The sequence below is a fragment of the Urocitellus parryii genome, chromosome 9 (assembly GCF_045843805.1).
Source record: "Urocitellus parryii isolate mUroPar1 chromosome 9, mUroPar1.hap1, whole genome shotgun sequence".
NCBI lineage: Eukaryota > Metazoa > Chordata > Mammalia > Rodentia > Sciuridae > Urocitellus > Urocitellus parryii.
This window is the reverse complement of record NC_135539.1, coordinates 27457829-27480469: the sequence shown is the minus strand read 5'-3', so window position 1 is coordinate 27480469 and position 22641 is coordinate 27457829. Positions and strand designations below refer to the sequence as shown.

Sequence of the window (22641 nt, the reverse complement as noted above, 5' to 3'; positions counted from 1 at the left end):
GTAGTGTCAGAAGTGAACTTCAGCTGAACAACAACAAAAAACTGGAGAACTGCTTGCTGTGGAAGAAAATTCACACACATCATGTCAGAAGTGTTGTTAGATAGAGAAGTGGTTTTCTATTAACATACACTGGTTAAAAACAAAGGAAATTCTTATCATGCTAAGTGAAAGCCTATCCCCCAAAACCCAAAGACTGAATGTTTTCTCTGATCAGCAGATTCTGATCCATAGCAGGAGGGAGGGTAAGGAAGAATGAAAGAACTTTGGATTGTGCAGAGGGAAGTGAGGGGAGGGATGGGGTTGTGGGGATGGGAGGGACTATAGAATGAGAAGTAATAATACATATATTATTACTCTATATGTGTATGATTACACTACTGGCGTGACTCTGAATCACATACAGCCAGAGAAATGAGAGTCGTGCTCCATTTGTGTACAGTGTGTCAAAAATGCATTCTACTGTTGTGTATAACTAATTGAACAAATTAAAACAAACAAACAACAACAACAAAAGAACCCAAAGGAAATTCTGGCATGTGCTATACAACATGAATGAACTTGAAGACATTATGCTGAGAAGTTCTAGGGGTGGATGGTGGGTGATGTTTGCATAACAATAGGTATACACTTAACAACACAGCATAAAAAATGGGGAATTCCACATTATATATATTTTTACCACATTTCTGGGGAGAAGATACACATATTCTGACCATTATTCACAGCTGTAAAAAGCTTTAAAAACCACAAATTTAGCAAAAGTGATTTTTAAAAAAGGAATACAGGATCAGAGGGTAAGGTCACAAGTAGCTAAAAACTGTAAGGTAAGACTATTTCAAAACCAAATTACAGGGGCTGGGGTGCTGACTCAATGGTTGAGTGCTTGCCTAGCACATTCGAGGCACTGGGTTTGATTCTCAGCACCACATAAAAAATAAATGAATAAAATGAAGGGTATTGTATCCATTTACAACCAAAACAAACAAAAAATTCACACTCACATAATCAAAAACTACATTTTTGGGCTGGGGTTGTGGCTCAGTGGTAGAGCACTTGCCTAGCATGAGAGGCACTGGGTTTGATCCTCAGCACCACATAAAAATAAAGAACATAAAGGCATTGTGTCCATCTACAACTAAAAAATATTAACAACAACAACAACAAACCCCCTATGTTCTTTAATAACTAAATACCTTTGCTTCCTCTGCCATTTTTTTCTCTTCATCCACTTCTTCAGTTTTTACTGAATCTTCACTTTGGAGTTTTCTTCTCCTTTGCTTGGGAGCCATGAAGCCTTGGAGAAATTTCTTTATGACACTGGCCTGAAGGGCAATGACACACTCACCAAAATCCTTCAGTTTTTCTAATGAAATGACCTACAAGAAATAATTTAAAAACTAGATTGAGAAAAGGGTGCAAGAAAAAGAACAAAGTCATCTTTAAATTCAAATCAACCTAGACTAAAATATCAAAGGCCACATAACATAATTTAACACCTGTGTTTCTTAGTTCACTAGATGGAGTATACATTTAAAAGTTGACTACTTCCATTCCCCCAGTGATAGGATACATAGAATGCTGAAATCTCACTCACTTCAAGAGTTACAGAACTCATTCATCTGATAATACTGAGCACCTACCAAATGTAAACTATAGTCTTAATGCAAAGACAAACTGAGGAAAATCAAAATTTACTGGTTTTCTGGCTTAGTTACTTAATTGTCAAGTAATATGCTTGATGTTATGTAAGCTTCACAACTAATTTATGGATGAGAAAACTGGAGTTAAATCACATCATCAAAATCATGCTCTCAGTTTCCAGATTCCATTCTGGGGGAGGGGGCAACCCCACTAGGACTGCAGGGCTGGGCTCTGTTTCTTCAGGCAGCTCCTGGAACTCTGAGAACTTCTAACAGCACTTGGTGGAGTTGGGAGTCATCACTCAAGGCTTGCTTGGATTATTTTGAGTCGGGATTAAGTCAATGGCACCAATCAAGAAGAAAAGTTGAATCGGTGTATATTAGTGTAGCCAGAAGTTTCTGTATATTCCAAGACAGAATGTTTTTTCCTACAAAAAAGACTGCAGCTGTCTGTCCAGTAACCAGCACAAGTTATCAAAGAGGACACCTCTGAACTAAGGAGTAAACTGCATCGGAAATGAGCGCTGGTGCAGAAGCGCTTGACACAGCTGAGGCATTGATGGCAGGTGCTGGAGGACATTAGCCTGCAGCACAAAATGCTGGCCAAAGTCCCTCAGGGGTCCTTGGCCTGCCTGGAGCTGGCATTTGCCAGCATGCCTGAGCCTCTAAAGCTGACCTGAGAGGGGTCTGGCCTACAAGGTAATGCCCTGCAGACAGTTTGGCCAAATGTTCCTATGGGGATGTGGCATTTTAGAACTATTTAAGGGAGAATGAGTCACTGTTTTGTTTCCACCCAAAAATTTCCTCCAATTTTTATAAACTGTTAATTATTTGAGTACTTTATAAAATAAAATACCTATAGCTTTGTAAATGAAGTGTTTTTAAAAAAATTTTTTTTGAGGAGGGGAGGTTGTAACAAAGTTTAGACTATTAGTTTGATGACAGATTCTTTCTTGGTTTTTAATTTTTTAAATTTCTATATGACTTTATATGTATTTCCCTAGTTGTTAATCTGTTAAGAGCTGAGGGAGAAACTGCAACCTGAGGAGAAAACTTACAAAACTCTTCAGGAAAGAAAAAATTTGGTCGAAGGCCTTTTGTGATAATTACCCATCCATGGTAGTGTAAACAAATATGTAAATCTGCTGTTTCAAGACTTAATTTCTTCAAGAAAAGAAATCTAAAGCAACGTTTGTAATGTTTCCAGAGTATTACAGAGTTCACATATTTTGTAAATGGGCCAGAAAAGGGTTAAAATCTGCTAGGACTGTGTAGTAATATTACAGTAGATCCTTAAGCTGATGCTGCCTTTTATTTGGGTGCTTGTTTTGCATGGTATTTACTGTTTTGAGGGGGAGACATAATAGGAGCATGATTGCTAAATGCCTTGCAGAAAGTGAATCAGTGTAACAAAGCAAACCTTGTCTCACTAACATGACAAAGGACACAAGTGAAGTACAAGGGGTCAAAGTTCAGTCTGATTCTTATTCTTTTGAGTTTTGTTTTATGTGCTTGTGTTTGTTTTACTGTTTGAAGAGACAGTTTACACAAAGGAAGATTCTTGCTCATAGATTTGATTCCAGGAAACTAGGGCCTTGGGATGGAGAGTGACCTGCAGACTGATCCTCAGCTACTTCACCTCCACAAACAGCACATGGGGCCTCCACTGGGGAAGCTATTTCGCCCTCTTGTTGAAGTCTTTCTGTTCTATGCAAAGCTGGTTCCAGTACATCCCTTCACCCAGTACAAACACTCCACTGTCTGAATAGTCATTAGGTCGGTGATTTGGTGTCTTGATTTGTTTTTCCTCTCCAGCCCTGCAGATCCCTCCTCAGACATCAATATTCATTCATGTTCCTGGTCTGGCCTGGATACCACCTGGTCCATGAAGCCTGCATTTCATTCCAGGGTACAGGATCTGTTTCTGTGCCCCTTACTACTCTTTGGGAATTAGACTTGATTCCCCTTGAAAATATAAGCACATGCATTTTATAGGATACTTTGTACTCACTTTGGATATGCTTCTCATTACTCATTTTGTTTGTATGCTCTGCTGATGGAGGCCAGCAGATTTCCTTGATTAGAATGTATAGGTCAAAACTTTTTTTAAATATTAAAAAAAATTTTAAAAATTTATTTTAGTTATAGATGGACATAATACCTTTATTTTTAAATTTTACATGGTTCTGGGGATCGAACCCAGTGCCTCACGCATGCTAGGCAACCGCCATACAACTGAGCCACAATCCCAGCCCAGGTCAAAACTTTAAAGTTATTCTTACTCATATTATAAGGGTTTAACCTGATCACCTCATGCTAGTTATAAGTTCTAATTGGAAGCTTTAGGTTTCTTGATTAAAAGCCTAAATAAACTAAGTTTTGGGCAGTCTTTCAACAATAAAGGTATTTTTGGTGAAAAGATTTTAAACTGTTCTACTTGATGCTTAGTGAAAATATTCTGAGTTAGTGTATATACAAGTTATTGTCTTCTCTTTATAATAATTTAGAAGTTATCTATCAAATGACAATTTTTCAAAAATAAATCATGCTCTTACACACTGCACACTATCTTGTTACAGAAGGCATACCAATTTAGAAATTCCATTTTGCAGCTAAAAAGAGATATAACTCAATGTCACTAAGAAAGAGGTCTGGATTGAACAGTGTAGGCAACTGTTGAACATTTGTTAAAATTTTAAAAGCATGTGTATAGCTACTTTTCAGGTTATGATTGGATGTTCACACTGTTCTCTCTTGTTACAACCTTACCATATCACCTATCTTACATGAAATAAATATGTAGTACTGGAAAATAACAAAATCACTTAGGTTCAACAAATCTTCAAGTATCATTCAGAACCACAAATATATTTAAATCTGTTTTTCTAGAAAATGTACCAAGGATTCATCACTAGACTAGTTAAAAGGAAAAACTTACATATGTAATATGTAATTTGTTAATTCTGATAACAAAGAAACAGAAATGCAGACCATGAAAAAAAAAAAGGGTTGATATTTACAAATTAGGGAAAATGAAAAAGATGCACCAAACTATACAACTGTAAGAATACACAAGCCAAAAAGCCAGGTGAGGTCATGTGTGTTGTCCTAATTTGTCATAAGGCTGAGGTAGGAGAATCACAAATTCAAGGCTAGCTTGGTCAACATGAGACCCCACCTCAAAAAAGGAAAAAGAAGGGGGAAAAAAAATACACACACCACACTATCAGATGCACCTCCCAACACAAACACTCCTTAATACCCATGAAAGTGTAAGTCCCTTATTTAAAGGGGTACAGTATTTGCATATAGCCTGTGCATCCTTCCATGTATTAAGCTCTAAATGACTTATGAAATCTATTACAATGTAAGTGCTACATAAATATCTCTTAGAATTTAAGACAAGGGGAAAAAAAATCTCCACATGTTCAGTACAGTCACAAATTTTCCCAAACATTTTGTTAAAATATTTTTTTTAGTTGTAGTTGGACACAATACCTTTATTTATTTATTTGTATGTGATGCTGAGGATCGAACCCAGGGCCTCACACGTGCTAGGCTCTACCGCTGAGCCTCAAACCCAGCCCCTTCCCAAACATTTTTGATCGGTGGTTGGTTGAATATGCAGATGTGGAGCCCATGGTTAGAAGACTGACTATAATTTGAAAAGATCCACAAACATTAGTATCTAGAATTATGTGGACTTTATGATTTAGAATCGGAAAAACACATCTTACAATAACAGTTGATAGTATTTGCCAGTCTTCTCTTCAGCTTTGGTACATAGACCTATGTAACATGGAACAAAGGGTCTCTTGAAACAGCTTTACTTATACTTCTTAAGGATCCTTTCACACATCAGGACTGTGAAGGGGCCTTAAAATATACTTCACTTAATTAGTATAAGTGACAAACAACTAAACATAGCTTAACTCAGCTGATAGAGTATACAGAATGGATCCAAGTAGGATTCACAGACACATTTCACAATTTGAAGCACAGGTATCATAATGGAAAGAAAAGTTAAATGATGGGCTGGTGATATAGCTCATTTGATAGAGTCCTTGCCAAGGCTCTGGATTTAATCCCCAGTACCACACAGACACAAAAAAGAAATGTTATATGACCATGGCTTGACAGCCAGTTTTCATTCAGGTAAATAGATAAGCTCTTTTCAAACAAAGGTTCTGAGGAGACTACTAGATTTTTTTTCTGGAAATCAGCAAAAGATAACAAAGGGAAAAATAACATACTTAAACAATTTTTGGTTCTATACATAACAGGACAAACCCAAACATGATTTCTAGGGTTATCTTGGCAAGTCAATTACAGTATCAAGAAACAATTTCAAACTGTGTTTTTCTAGGTAATAGCTTTCAAAGTGTTTTTTTTATACTCTTTACCCGGGCTTCGAATTCTGATGTTTCCTCCACATATCCAAGTCCTCCCTTTTGTAACCTTGTTGCAACTTCAATGAGATCACTCCGGAGAAAGTTTAAAAGCTCCTGGTTGCCATCACAGGATTTTAGACCCAAATTTGGTTTACGAGCTAGATGAATAGAGTGAATGATGTCCTGGTACCTATAAGAATTGGGGCAAAGGAAAGGGGAAATAAAAAGTATTTGGAAAAAAAAAAGAAAAAGAAAAAGAGTATTTGAAGATATTCTTTAAATTTTAATTACTTGAATGACATGTTCTATTTCTATAAAACTTATTTTCTCCTTATTGTTTTTTAGTCAGTCTCATGTTTTAGGTACACAATTTTCAAATTTTTCTTAATTCTTGCTTCATTCTAAAAACAATTATTTTATTCTGTGTTGGCTAATTCTGGTGTCTGGTAAACAATGCCTTTCCTAGTTCTCACTCATGACACCTGATTTGTGCATTTTGTGACTCCCAGGACTCTCCTGGAATGTTAGTTATGGGAACTGCTGGAGGCCTGGCTGGTGCTGTGCTCCTCTGGAGAACCTGCACTTGATTGTTTGTTCTAAGAAAATGCCACCAAACTGGGATGATTTTAAATTGTCTGCTTAAAACTTATCACAACACAAAGAAATGTCAATGTACGACCAAAATTACATGGTAACTTCAGCAGGGTTTAGTCTCACACTGAAAGTTAACCCTTTCAGGTCCCAGCAATAGATTCCTATCAGGCACTCTACCCCAGGGGCCCCAGGCTTTCCTGTAGGCTTCCTACAAAATAAACACTAAAGCTAATGTCACCCGAGCTGAACACAAAGTTCCTCTCTCTTAGTAATAAAGACTTTTATATTATTTTCCTTGGATGTACCTTCACTATGTCACGCTGGTTTCTCCCTTCACGATTTCCAGATGCTACAGAACCTCCCTTTCATTTTCTCCTTTGATGCAAGTGTCATCTAGGAATACACTTAACTCAGTGGCAGTTAAGATCATTTTGGCCATTAATGAAGAATTCATTTTAACTTTACTGCAATCTGAGAAAATATCCTAAAGTCAATGTTTGTAAATTTGTTGAGCTTTTGTGGCTAAGTACATGGTTAATTTTTATAGTCAATGAATATAAAAATCTTATTTTCTTATGCTTCTAGCTGCCCTCATATACTTTTGCTCACCCTTTTATTTACATTCCCATCCCTTTACATATTTTCTTATAAATAGTATGTATGTTTTGGTTTTCAAATTAGAACCTCAAATGGCTCATGAAACATTATCCTATCCCCGGTCTCCCGCAAGAGGAAACAACTCAAATAATCACCACCAAAAGAAGGGACAAACTAGGGTGAATTCACTAATATTATATAGATTTATGGAACATTATACAGAAATAAAAGTGCAATTCAATTATAAGAAACATGATGTCACTTAAATAGGAAACAAATGCCAAACTGCCTGGTATCCTTAAAAAAGTTTAAAAGAGGGGGCTGGGGTTGTGACTCAGTGGTAGAGTGCTCACCTAGCACGTATGAGGCACTGGGTTTGATCCTCAGCACCACATAAAAATAAATAAAATAAAGGTATTGTGTCCATCTACAACTGAAAAAAAAAAATTTTTTTTAGAGTTCAAAACAAGCCAGCGGAGTGGTAGACGACTATAATCCTAGTGACTCAGGAGGCTGGGGCATGAGGATTTCAAATTCAAGGACAGCCTTAGCAACCTAGTGAGGCCTTGTCTGAAAATAAAAAATAAAAAGGGCTGGGGATGCAGCTCAGTGATAAAGCACTCCTGGCTCGAATCTCCAGTACTAAAGAACAGAACAGAATTTCAAAACAAAGCAAACAAGGCTCTTAGCAGTTTAACAAAACCCTGTCCCAAAATAAAAAGGGGTAAGGTTGTAGCTCTGTGGCACAGCACCCAAAGTTCAATCACTTTACAGCTGGGATTTATCCCCAGCCTTTTATACTTCTTATTTTGAGGCAGGGTCTCTCTAAACTGCTGAGGCTGGCCTTGAACTTGCAATCCCCCTGCCTCAGCCTCCCAAGTTGCTGGCATTTTAAATGTGTGCCACTGCCCCTAGCTCCAAGGAATTCTAAAAATATTCAGTAAAAAAAAAAAAAAGAAAAAAGAAAAAAGAAAAAAAAGTTTTTACCTTGAGACATGGTCTCAGTATGTTGCCCAGGCTGGCACTGAACTCTAGATCCTCCTGTCTAAGCCTCCTCAAGTGCTAGCTTTCATCTTTAATCCTGATAGTCTCTAACCATGAACAAGAAGTTTTGATCTGTTTGCATTTAATGAATAGAACAGGTCCTCTCAATCTACTCATATGCCTATAAAAATACTTTGACCACAGAGGAGGAACCTCATAGATCTGTATTTCTTTGTGGTTCTGGGTACTAACACTTTGTCTTTCTTAAATTGACAAGATACATTTGTATTAAGAAACACGATTTTGAGCATAATTTTAATTAATGAACATATTAAGCAATGGAATAAAATTAATATGATATACCTATCACCAGTCCAAAAAGTCTGGCAATACCATAGAGTATGTACTAAATGGTATTTTTATCTGTTGAACGAACTCTAGATTCAGCCATGAAAATAAATATGTGGTCAGAAATTAGAAGAAGCCTTAAGCCAAAAACCCTTATCCTGCCTTTGATATAAAGAGTGGATACAACAGAAATAGCATCAAAAAAACTCTAAATGAAGTGGATGCTATTTTGAAAACAAGACTGGTTTTGTGGATTTTAATTTTGTTTTGTTTCTCATATCAGGTATGAAATCCAGGGCCTCCCTCATGCATACTAGGCAACAACTCTACCACTGAACTATACCCCCAGTCCTTTTTATTGTGAGATAGGTATCACTAGCATGTCCAGGCTGGCCTTAAACCTGTAATCCTCCTGCCTCAGCCTCCCAAATACCTAGGATTACAGGTATATTCGATGAGGCCCAGCTTTTTTTTAAAAAAAGATAAAATTTATATAAAATAAAATTCACCATTTAAAAAAGGTATTGTTTTATGGGATTTTATGTTATAAAATCATCACAACTACCAAGCTCTAAAGCAGTTCCAAAACCCTAAATAGAGACTCATGCATGTTAACAGTCCTAATATTACCTCCCCTATTCTCTGGCAATGAGGAATTTGCTTTCTGTTTCTAAGTAGTTGCCCCTTCTGGATGTTTCATATAAAAGAAACCATAAAATACCTAGTATTTTATATTTGGCTTCTTTCATTCAAACCTTACATTTTGTAGGTTCATCCATGTTGTAACAACACTTCATTCCATTCTTGTGGCTAAATAATATCCCATCATTCAGAAATACCATATTTTGTTTATCCACATGATGGGTATTTACATTCCACTTTAGGGCTATGGTGAATCTTGACAAAACACTTTTTTTTGGTACTGGGGATTGAACTTGGGGTGCTGTGCCACAGAGCTACAACCTTACCCCTTTTTATTTTAGGACAGGGTTTTGTTAAACTGCTAAGAGCCTTGCTAAATTGCTGAGGCTGGCCTCAAAAATGCAATCCTCAGCATTCAGAGTTGCTGGGATTAGAGGGGTGTGCCAATGCACCAGCTTAATGAAGGGAACACTTTAAAAAACCAACCCATCTGGTACTATGTTTGCAAGAGTGCCTAATTACAATGAGGCTAACAGCTTGATACAGGGCAAGCATTATTCAATAAGAAATCCTGGTAGCCTGTATTATATATGATTTAAAGGTATATTTTTCCAGATAAGCATGATGCACCAAAAATATGAACATCCAAGGGTTACAGAAATTTTTAAATTTTTACTTTATAAGCAAAACCAAAAATATTCCTCAGATATTTATATCTACCATTGAAGAGAAGATGTGAGAAGCAAAAGAAAAATCCTTACCTCTTTTCTAGTCTCTCTTTAAGTTGACTTTCTCTTATTCCCTGAGGATGAAGGCAGTTTAGCAACTCATCCAATTCCTTCTGACTATCACATAAAAACCTGTAGAGGTAAAACAGATCTTACAACTCTGAAAAGCCATCAGTCAAACAATAATGGATCAAGGGTTGGTGGTGGAAGTTGTAAAAGCAAAATCCTAAACCTGTTTACAGTCTAATATCTGCAATTAGAATAAATAATTCACTCTTTCCACGATGCCAATTGTCAGCTTTATCACAACACTGGAGCCAGTGTTTCTTTAGTACTATGTAAAATTTTATAAAGTTAATAGAAATATACGTCCACATAACTCCAAAAAGAAAACCTATACCTGAAAGATGAAAAGTCAGTTGATCACAGCTAATGCAGTTAAAGGAATTAGAAGGGCCCTCTCAAAACCTAGTTTCTTGCTAAAAAAGCACAACTATGCAAAAAGGAAGGCTACTGGATGTACATACAATTTCTATTCTTTAATAAGTTTTAATCAATAAATTTGTTATATACTTTATAAAAAGTATTAATAATTACCAAACTAATAAACTTGAATGAATTAATAAAACCTAATTCAGGAATATCCTAAATCCTCTGTTCCCAGATTCAAGGGCTTCTCTACTGCCATATAAGATCTTATATAATATTATAAGATATTATATAATATACAAAGTTATTACAGAGGGAAAAATCAAATTCCAAATGTTGAGAAATATAAATATCTGCTTATCAGAAAATCAAATCTGCTTTTAAAACAGTTTTAATATTCAAAAATTCAAAGTAACATGAAATGTTCTTATTAGATGTCATTATACTAAATATTTTCTTCCTTAACACTTCAGAAAAAAAAAAGAAAAAAGAAAGAGCAACCAGATGAATGCTCACATTACCATAGGTTCTGTCCTTGCTTGGGAATGGTAGTCTCCACAGCCATTTCTACTGCCGATCCATGCTGTGTGTTAACAGTTGTGTTTTTGCCTAAGTTTGTTTTCTTACCTAAGAAGAATGTAACCATTAAGTTGATCATAGTAAATACTAATTCCTCGTTTCAAAACTAAGTAACCTATGCCAGGCCCAACAACTAACAACATAGATGCTGTCTATCAAATATGTGACATGTAGAGTAGACACAAATTTCTCTTCATGCACAGTACGTTATCTGAGTCAAATGGTCTCCAAATTATGATGATACAATTTACAACTTTTTCATTTTATGATGATAGGAAAGTGATACACATCATATCATTAGAAACTGTACTTCAAACTTTTATTAACTTTCCCTGGGTCTGCAATATGCAATACAGCACTCTACTGCAATGCTGGGTAGTGTCAGCAAGCCACATATTCACAAGGGTAAGCAATGATGGTTTACAGTGTGCTACGATGCTCCTAAGCCATGCTGTTTAGTAGGATATATGTATTAAATGCATTTTATTTAAAAAAATTTTTTTTTAGTTGTAGATGGACAATACCTTTATTTAACTTATTTATTTTTATGCGGTACTGAGAATTGAACCCAGGGACTCCAAGTGCTAGGCAAGCGCTCTTCTACTGGGCTACAACTCTAGCCCTAAACTGCATCTTCAACATATAATATTTTCAATTTCTAGTGGGTTTATGGGAACATAACTCCACAGTTGAACAGCTGTATAGTTAAAATTTTAAGAGTATAGTAACTTAGAATAGAGTAGAGGGATGACTAAATAACTTTATATCAAAGCAAATAAAGAATCCTTGGAATGGGACGTAGCTCAGTGATAATAGCGCTTGCCTCAAATGACTGAGGCACTGGATTTGATTCCCAGTACTGCAAAAAAAAAAAAAAGAAAAGAAAAAATGAATGTTCCTTTTAAATGATGTTAACAGCAAAGACACCTGAGAAGAAATGGAAATAACCAGAATATAGAAAATACTACAGACTTAACTTTGGAGACTTCAAATGTCAAATTATAACCACTAACTTTTTAATAAATCAGTTCACATATATACATGTTTATGACCTTAATATAGATATATCTTAAGCCAATTTATCAAAGCCCAATTTAGAACACAATATTTTCATTCTGACTTAATACTATAATTCGTTCTCTCCCTGTCCCCATTCTCTTCCCCTTAACCTGAAGCAATTTCCATGAAATTCTACCATGTAATCCCGTGTAGTCTTTATAGTTGGGTAATTTTGAAGAGACAGTATCATCCTAGAACTAGAAAACACTAAACGAGAACATCCACAACACCAAGCACAGCATTACACACTCATAAATCCCAACTATTCAGGAGACTGAGGTAGAAGGACTGCCCATTTAAGGCCAATCTGGGCAATTTAGTGTGACCCTATCTCAAGGAAGGGTTGAGGGATGGGGAAGCAGGGGTGTGGGGATTGCTCAGTGGTACAGTGTTCCTGGGTTCAATCCTCAGGAACAAAAGAAAACTTGCTGTACAAATAAAGGGATTTGGATGCCCAGTTCTCTCTTGGGGATCTCTTTAACTATGTAACTGACATAAGATTTTGTTGTTGTTCTGGCAGTACTGGATATGGAGCACAGGGCCTTGAACGTACTAGGAAAGTGCTCTACCACTGTGATACCCCAAGCTGTCCGCCTAATCACTACCTGTTTTGGAATGGAAACTAGGTCCTTGCACGTCAGCCAAGTACTCTACCACCAAACTAAACATCCAGCCTTTTAAAAATTTTATTTTCAGACAGGGTCTCACTTTGCTCAAGCTGATCTCAAATCTGCTGTCCTCCTCAAGAAGCTACAATTACAGGTATGGCAGACATGACCATGCCATGCTGCCACCTGGCTTTTGAAACACATTATAAATCAGACCCCTTTCAGTAATGTCTCCCGGTTCTGATGATCCTGACTCCACAGTTAACTGCTAATTTAACAGTGACCTCAGCTGGGTATTTATAAAGTCTATAAAAACTACAGTTTTTGACAAGGCAACATAATCTACACTTAATATAATTCAACATGAAAACACCTTACATTTGAAGTTTGGGAATATATAATAATATTAGTAGTTTTCTTATTAACAATTCTTTGAGTATGGGCTGTGGATGTGACTTAGTGGTAGAGCATTTGCCTAGGTTCAATTCCTGGTACTATCAAAAACAAACAAACAAAAAACGCAATTCTGTGAGTTTAAGTTTGGGTTAAGAGTTTCTCTAAAATGAAGTACTACTTAAAACATGAATATTTCTTAAAGAAATGTAATAATCTAATATGTGAGAAGCAATTTTCATTGGGTTCAACTAACCCAATGGTTCTCAACAGGGAGCAGAGCTTGGTTTTCACTGACATCCAGAGGCTATGGGTACTGCTAAACATCACATAAACATGGAACAGTTTCCACTACAAAGAATTTTCTGACTCAAAGTGTTAGTAACATGGAGGTTGAGAAGACCTAATCTGACCCACACATCCCATCTTTAATAATTAATTTTAGTTGTTGTTGGACGTTTATTTTATTTATTTGTATGTGGTGCTGAGAATCGAACCCAGTGCCTCACGGATGCTAGGCAAGTGCACTAACACTGAGCCACAACCCCAGGCCCCAAGCATCTCATTTTTAAAACTTAAAAAAAAGAGAAATTTAATTTCTTAAAATATATTCAACAGGTACACTTCGAGAAAGAATGAAAATACATATTCAGAAAAGTAATTTGCGTTTATTTTACAAATCCAACATGTTATATAAATGTGCCAAGATGAAGAAGACTGTCCAGGCCCCCTCATGGCATATGGTGTGATGCTACATCATGTACAACCATAGAAATGTAAAGTTGTGCTGCAACTGTGTACAATGAATCAAAATGCATTCTGCTGTCATATATACCTAATTAAAAAAACAATTAAAAAAAAGAAAACCATTTCTTAGAAAGCTTTCTGTGAATACAACTCAGCAAAGAATAAATAAGAAAAAGCAGAAATAGTAAAATGTAAAAAATATTAAAAATGCTAATTATAGAATATTCTGCTTTATGAAACAAATATGGAGAAAGAAATCCCAAAAGGGAATCTTCTGTTGTAATTGCTGAAAGTACCAAAATTTTTTAGTCATATTTAAAAATGAAAATCTTTCATAAATCCTAAATAAAAATTTAAAATGTAAGTAATATATTGACTTAACATTTGCATTTAAGAGGACAAAACTGCTTTACATACATTAGTGAATTCCTAGATTTCTCTAAATGACATGTGCCAAGTATTATTATTATGAGTCCTGCTTTTTAAAAAATATTTTTAGTTATAGTTGGATGCAATATCTTTATTTTATTTATTCATTCATTTGTTTGTTTATTTATATGTGGTGCTGAGGATTGAACCCAGTGCCTTGCACAGGCTAGGCGAGCTAAGCCACAAATCCAGCCCCTAAACATTTTTTTTTTTAAAGTTAGCTACAGTTTTGAGATTTATTAGAGTGACTGTGAATGTAACTATAGCACTGAGACATAATTAACATGCTTTTAAATGTTATTTACATATGGAAATATTTCCTATGCTTGTTCTTATTCCTAAATTTTATTGTTTTCTATTTTTATAAAATTTCTTAGTAGACAAGAGACGCTCCAAAAATCTTGAATAAATACTTTTAAAAGCAAAGAACAAGGAAACATATTTATTTATTTATTTATATTCTTTGGTACCAGGAATTGAACTTAGAAGCACTTAACCACTGACCCACACCCCTAGCTCATTTTATTTTTTATTTTGAGAAAGGGTCTTGCTAAATTGCTTAGGCCCTCTCTAAATTGTTGTGGTTGACCTTAAGCGCGAAATTCTCTTGCCTCTGCCTCCCAAGCTGCTGGGATAGAAGATATAACTCTGCTTTCTTAGTCCTTAACCTCAATTCTAAGCCCTGAAGCACCTATAAAGAAGTTTACAAGGTACAAAGTTTGAAAACTATGCCTATAAATATTTACTGCCCAAATATCCTAATATTCAAGCTATTTATCCTCTCAACAATAGTGAGAACAAAACTGGTAATAAAATATGAATTTCTTTCCTTCTCTCTATGCATTCACAACCACTCACCTCACTAAATACTTCTAGCTTTTTTTAAAGAAATGGAAAGGTAGTACTCCTTAATGTGGTGCCTACATGAGTTGGGTAAAACAAATATTGAGAGTCCCTACTTTAAATGGTTTGACTTAAAATTTTTAACTTTACAACGGTGTAAAGCAATACAAATGCAGTAGAAACGGTACTTTGAATTCTGAATTATGATCTTTTCCCAGGCCAGCAACAGGCAGTACTTATTCTCATGCAATGCAGAGCAGCAGCAGGCAGTCGCACAATCACAGGGGAAACACTGAGGCATCACAGTGTGCTATGCTGCCAAGGGGGATGCCTGGAAGTTTAGGTGCGTTCAATGCATTTTTAACATGCAATCCTTTCAGCCTGTGATGAGTTTATTAGGACATGACCCTATCACAATTTGAGGGGTATCTAGAGTAGACAGGCTTACTTCGGGGATAGTAATCCTCATCAGGAGAGTCTGCACGGTCTTTGCGGCGATGGTTGAATCGGTAGTCAATACTGTCATGTACCCAGCCTTTCTCAATGAACAATCCCGGAACTTCATCTGAGAAGAGCCAGTATCTACAAATCACAATCAGTGTTAATCAGATAATGAATACATCAGGATGGGATGATTTTAATATTAGAAAAGCTGACTAGAGTATGACAAGCATTTGAAACTGCAGCTGATAGCACCTTTGCTCAAAATTGCAAACAGATAAAACTGATAAGGTAAAGCAGAGGACATCAAAATTTACTTAATGTCTATAATCTTTATAATTGCTATCTTTGGATTCCACACAATGCATGTATTTAGGTTGGAAACTGTAGCTCAGTGATAGATTGCTTGCCTAGCATTTGCAAGGCCCTGGGTCCAATTCCCAGTACTGCTAAAAAAAAAAAAAAATATGTCTGAGAGTGTATGTTGTGTATAAGAAACTATAAGAAACTCTATTTGGAATACACTTCATCTTATTTTTAGTGACTTTAAGAGCCAGAAAACACCTTTTTTTTTTTTTTTTTTTTTTAAATTTTCTTAGTGGCAATGCTGGGAACAAACCCAGGGCCTCCTGAATATTGGGTAAACACTCTACCACTAAGCTACATCCCCAGCTGAGGGACACATCTTATTTAACTTTATAACCCTGCATTTGGCATAGATAATGTTCAGTAAATGTATGATAAGCAATTATGTTTTCAATCAAAACTGGAAAATTGAATAGAAACAGTTATCTATTTTTAATGCTTTAGATAGCTTCATTAATTAATAACAAAAGAATCTCCCCATAAGATAACAAGAATCAAACTTCTTACCTATTATGGTTTCGATCTGTACCAATAGGAGTCCTCCGCATGACTAGCTTTGCCTTGGCAATCCCTTCCTGGAAAGCCTTCTCAGCCGCTGCCTTGTGCTTCCGGATTCGTTCTTCTTCAGCTTCACGTTCTAGTTTCACTGGTAAAGATAAAAAAGTGTCCATCAGCAGATGCTCAAGCCAGGTGTGGTGGTGCTCACCTGTAATCCCAGCAGCTTGGGAGGCTGAGGAAGGAGGATCACAAGTTCAAAGCCAGCCTCAGCAAAATCGAGGTGCTAAGAAACTCAGCGGGACTCTGTCTCTAAATAAAATACAAAATAGGGCTGGGTATGTGGCTCAGTGATAGAGTGCCCCTGAGTTCATTCCTCAGTACCAAAAAAAAAAAAAAAAAAAAAAAAAAAAAGATGCTCAGTCTGGTAAGGCACACACCTGTAATCCCAGCTGAGTCAGGATGGCCAGTTCAAAGCCAGTCTTAGCAGTTTAGCAAGGCCCTAAGCAACTCAGCAAGACCCTGTCTCTAAATATATATATGTATGTATGTATGTATGTATGTTTGGGGACGCAGCTCAGCATTCGTGGGTTCAATCCCCAGTACAAACAAACAACAACAACAACAAAAAAAGGTAGATGCTCAGAGAACCTCAGTTACTCTCCAAATTCTCATCTATGAAATGACATGTAAGGCAACAATTTCTTTTCGATCCTCCTATATTCCTCAAATTTTCATGAAGTCCCACTTACCAGTCATAGGATCCTCAAAAAGATCAGGATAAAAATAACTAATTAAATAACCACTTCAAAATTGTAGCAATGGTTATACATATCTGTGAGTGCATTTTAAAACACTGAATTGTATATGATAAATGGGTGAATTGTGTGTTGTGAGAATTATTTGATAAGATTTTTTTGTGGGTCAGCGAAAGAGTGCTCACCTAGGCACGAGTGAGACCCCGGGTTCGATCCTCAGCACCACATAATAAATAAATAAATAAATAAATAAATAAATAAATAAATAAAGGAATGTAGGGCTGGGGTTGTGGGTCAGTGGTAAAAGGTTCACCTAACACACATGAGGCCCTGGGTTCGATCCTCAGCAACATATAAAAATTAAATAAATAGAATAAATAGTTCAGATCTGATGGTGCCATCAAAGCCCAAAATTTTTTAGTTCTTAAATAATAATAAAGGAAAATTATTATCTCAGTTGGCAACTGTGCTAAGGGCTTCAAATACCTTGTCATTCAATCTTACCAAACATGAGAAAAGTATGGCATGGATAAATAACTTGCCAAAGAAATACAGCAAAAAGGATTCAAACCCAAGTCAGCAATTCCAAAGAGCAATCTGCTGTTTTCAATATGTCTATATGTGGGTTTGGGCATTTAGCAAAACCAGAAAAGATGCCACCATTGCATTAACTTATCATCAACTGCAGAATTCTAGGCCAAACAGTCTAAAATATTACAAGCCTAGATCTAGGGCTACAGCTCTGGGGGAGAGTGCTTGCCTGGTGTGTGCAAGACTCTGGGTTCAATCCCCAGCAACATCCACACACATAATATGATTATATAATATGATTACCTAGCTGGTTCTGGGTTGTTACAGAAATAAGCAAATAATTGACAGAGACATCCCATTTCTCTATGAACTTCCCATCTTTCACCATCTTCTAAAGGCCTTCCCTTTTCTCTGGGTGTAAAATCTTACCTTTCATTTCCCTTTCCTGGATCTCCCGTTCCCTCTTGGCCTGCATGGCAAGCAGCCTTCTGCTCTTCACAGCACTAATCATGTCTTCAGCTTCCATATCTACCTGGGGCTCAAACTTTACAATTTCTTTTTTCCTATCAGTTTTCCCTAACCCATTTTCCTCTTTGCCATTTTCTTTATTTCTGGCTTCCATTTCTTTCCGCTTCTGTTTCTCTGCTCTCTTCTTGTCGTTCTCCTCCTTCAACACAGCAAGCCGCTCCTTCCACAGCTCTGCAGACATCTGCTGTCTGGTCTCCATGTGGTCTTGCACTGAGTACGTCATGAGGATCCGGTGGCACAGTGCTGTCAAGATCTGCAGCTTCTCCTCCGATGTTAGCTCAAAAAACTCAGAGGTTTCCAGCTTCTCTAAGAACTCATCTTGTACCTCGTTGTCCTCAAATGGTGCCGAGTCTTTATTGTCATCTGTGTCTGAGCCCTCACTTTCCTCCTGGGCATCTGACCTGCGCAAGCAGAGCCGAACCAGCTCTGAAACAGAGTGCAGAGTGAGCGGGATTTCTGACAGCTTCATTCCCAATTCACCATAGTCTTCCGCTATTTCGTCTTGTAGTAAGGTCTGCAGCAGGATGACCAAAACTCTATTCAGATATAAAAAGCCACCCTTATCTGCACTCAAGGCTTCCATTAGCGACACAGCAGTAATAGGATACTGAGCATCTGGTAAGAGTAGCCCAGAATAACAGCTCAAGAACTCCACCACCAGGGCCACATCCCCAAAGAGGGTATTGGGCAGCCCTTCAGGGGTATCCACCAATCTAAATGTTGGAAGATTTTTGCCATTTAACTCTTGGTCCTCATACCGCTTCTGCTTTTCTAATTTCTCAAGCATTTCCTTCTCTCTTCTTTCTTTGGCTTTTTCCTTCAACTTTTCTTTTAATTCCTGTCGTTTCTTCTTCAAATATTCTTTTCGCTGCTCTTCAGACATAGAGGCCCACCTCTTCCTATGCTCTAGAAGCTCATAGCGCTTTTGTACAATAGTTCTCAATTCTTCCGGGAGGCGGGCCCTATCTTCACTGGAAAGAAGACGAGCTGTTTTGGAGATAACACAGGATAGGGCACTCTTTTTGTCCTCTCGGTCTTTGTTTTCTTTGTAATATGCAATCAGGTGCAGAGCAGCAGGAGGCAAGTGTTTATGAGGTTTACTGGAGGACCTCGGTGTGGCCCCAGAATTCCGGGGGGCTCGTGTCATCTTCTGAGTGCCTTTGGCCATATCCAACAAAGTCATCTGCTTCATTTTGGTTTTAGGAGTCTTTAAACCCTTTTTGGGAGATTTGGCATTCCCTGTGGATTTCTGTCCATTCAGGATGCCTTTGCTCCTGCCCTTTGCCTTCAAAGGTTTATCACTGTGCTTCCCTGGTTTCTTAGTTGGTGGGCCTTTTTTAGGAATGTGAAAGTTGGCATGTAACTTGTTGGGTGACATCATCTTCATCATTTCTTCCAGATGTTCATCTGGAGATCTGGAATTCTTTGAATTCTTCACTTTGAGTGGTGAGCCATTCAATGATTTTTTCAAATGTACATGACACCATAACTTAGGATTTAATGGTGAACTCAAAGAACTGTCTGCCTTGGATTTCTTTGAGGGCTTCCTATCTGGGGATCCAGTATTCTTCCTCTTAGTAGAAGGGTTGAGAGTCATGTACTAGAAATTAAGAATAGGGAAAAAATTAATTTTAAATATTAAAAAAAATCAATGTCATAAAGGCCCTCATCCTCAGGTATTCAAGTAAAACTACATATTCACTTCTCTTCATAGACACTGTCCCTGAAAAAGCAAAGACATTATTGTTAGCTAATGTTTTTGCCACATCAATACAAACATCTCTGAATAACCAGACTTACAAATCTATACTGTGGGATTGAAAGTGCAGCTCAATGGTAGAGTACTTACCCAGCATACATGAGGCCCAGGGTTCGAGCCACAGCATCAGGGGAAAAAGTCTACACTCTGAGATTAAACCATTTGTTTATTTGCTTACTTTGTGCCAAGGATTGACCACAGGGCCTCACACATACCAGGCAAGTACTATATCACTGATCTACATCACCAGTCCCTGATATTAGACGTTTTTGCTACTTAAGTAGCTCTATGTATTCTTAAATATCTCAATGAAATCTGTGAACCTTATCCCTGGAAACAACACATAAAAACTATGCATATAATTTCGGAGACCATCACCCACAGGCACCAGATAAGGAATACCTAAAAAACAGTAATACTTGAGTAATTTTAAAAGCATTGCCCTTCGGCAGGGGGGAATGCAGTGGTAAAGTACTGACCAAGCATGGTCCAGGGTTTGAGGCCCAGCACTTCCAGAAGAAGAGAACTGCTATGAAGTAGGACTGGATTTTAATGCTTTAAACTTTTATTCTGGATCACAGCATGCTATGATTTTAAGTATAAAGTGTAATATTCAAAAATTTTGCCTAAATTCAGGCATCTTTTATTAATAAAAGTATCCATAAGTATAATAAAAATATAAAAACTGCTCACAGATAAGGAAACCTCCTGACCTTGGTTTCTCAAACTCCTCTCTGTCCTTTCCCTGTAACTGAGTAACTCATTTCCATGAATACATTTAACTATGAGCTGTCTAAATTCTCATTAATTTCATACAATTTTCTCTTTGAACAGCCTATATTTCTCAAATTCTCTCCCACTAGTACTCCAACCACACAATCCTCCAATCTCCCAAGACTTTAAATCCATTTATTTTATTACATTTTCACCACCCTCAACCTCTTGTCCTTTTATTTTAAGAGAGGGGTCTTGCTATGTTGCCCAGGCCCCTGCCTCAGTTCCTGAGTAGCTGGCACAACGGATGCACCACCTGACTCTGCTCATCCTTCTTTATCCAGTTTAAATTCCAGTTAGTTATTTAATCAGTCTTAATATAAATATACAATTCCCTTGTCTCTCTTCTTCTATTATATTTACCTGGAAAAACCATAATCCCGACTGGTTCACATTTTATTCACTCTAAATTTAGCTCTAACATGGCTAGGATAAAATACACAAGTAGCCTCTCTCCAATTCTACCACCAGGCAACTGAAATGGGGACCCCTGACAGGCCCCTGTTCATGGTGTATTCCCTTAGCCTACTCCTCTTCCCTGTCTCCTAGAAAAGTAGCTTCTCCTACCAACTCTCACCCCTCCATCTCCATCACACATAATTAGTTAATAGGTTAGAACCCCTTCCATTTGTCACAATACCACTCTTTCTCTATTTAAATGTGTTCTTCACCCAGGCACACAAGCCTATAATCCCAGTGACTTGGGAGGCCGAGGCAGGATAATCATAAGGTCCAGGCCAGTGCCAGCAACTTTATTGAGGCCCTAAGGCAACTTAACAACACCATTTCAAAATAAAAAATAAAAAGGATTGGGGCAACTCAGTGGTAAAGCCACCCAGTAGCAAAAATAAATAACTAAATCTGTACTTTAAAAATAAAACCATCTGATTTTAATGATTTAAAGATTGTAATTACAAATAAAAAAGAAAAGACTTACAACTAAAACATAAACTGAATGAAATATCAAGCAGTGCAAAACTATAGCCTATTTCAGAAAAAGTTTTAAGAGGATCGAAAGACTAGATAACCTACAGAATACCTGACTTCTGCTGCCAAAAGGAGTCATACAAACACACAAAATTCCGAAATTTCAAGTTTTTTAATAGGTCTAACTTGAGAAAAGCAACATGTAAAGAAGCAGCCTGGAGACAGTAGGTATGACAAGCTAGTATAAAACAAGATTGCAGGCAAACCAATCCCCCAGCCAGAGACTACGGAATTTGAAATCAGAAGCCACTAAAAAAGGCTACAGAGAAATAGCTAAGGTAAAATAAAGAGAGAACACTGAATAATCCCATGCTCTTAGGAGTAAAGCAAAAGATGTAGTAAAATTTAATAAGCTGTGCTACAATACCAACGAAAACTCAAAACACTAGGGCTGGGAATGTATGTAGCTCAATAGTACAGCACTTGCCTAGCATGGGTTCAGGCCCTAACGATACACAACAACAAAACAAAAAAACAGAATGAAAAAATTTAAACATTAAAGGCAGAATCATCAGAGAAACAGAAACAGCAATACAAGACTTCTACAGAAGTAGGGTGTGCTCTGCATGAGTAAGCTACGCTTAACAAATTTCTCTTCTAGCTAAATTTTCTTTCTTTTTTCTTCTGGCTAAATTTTCTAACTTTAAAAGCCAATCTGCCTTCTAAGAATTATACTGACTGCGTTTTTGTTTTCTGTTTAAAACTGGATGTTTTGTTTCCCAGTAATCCTCAGGACAGGCTGACAAAAAGGTATAGTGCTTAAAAGAACACATTCTTTACTCATGAATTCCCCAATACAAAATTTCCCTGTCCTAGCTCCCCAGGACAAATTTGAAAATGTTAAAAATAAATAAGTAAAGAAAAGTAAGTTATTTCACAAATTCCATTCTCCTGCTGGATACTAATACTATAAGTATTTTAAAAAGAATACTATATCAGAAAATACCCTCCAAATCACAGAGAAAGATCCAACACTACCTGGTCAGGAACT

General features: G+C 36.9%; 1 protein-coding gene across 5 annotated transcripts in view; it reads right to left on the bottom strand.

Moving 5' to 3' along the window:
* Positions 1-22641, bottom strand: part of Baz1b (bromodomain adjacent to zinc finger domain 1B) — a 79684-nt gene that overhangs the window by 15574 nt on the left and 41469 nt on the right. For all 5 annotated transcript variants that reach the window (XM_026396823.2, XM_026396822.2, XM_026396825.2 and 2 more), the window contains exons 7-13: positions 18032-19730; positions 16326-16464; positions 15460-15593; positions 10875-10980; positions 9958-10056; positions 6044-6221; positions 1194-1376 (exon numbers count right to left, since the gene is read on the bottom strand). In XM_026396823.2, coding sequence (XP_026252608.2) covers positions 1194-1376; positions 6044-6221; positions 9958-10056; positions 10875-10980; positions 15460-15593; positions 16326-16464; positions 18032-19730 — 2538 coding nt within the window. The remainder of the gene's footprint in view (positions 1-1193; positions 1377-6043; positions 6222-9957; positions 10057-10874; positions 10981-15459; positions 15594-16325; positions 16465-18031; positions 19731-22641) is intronic.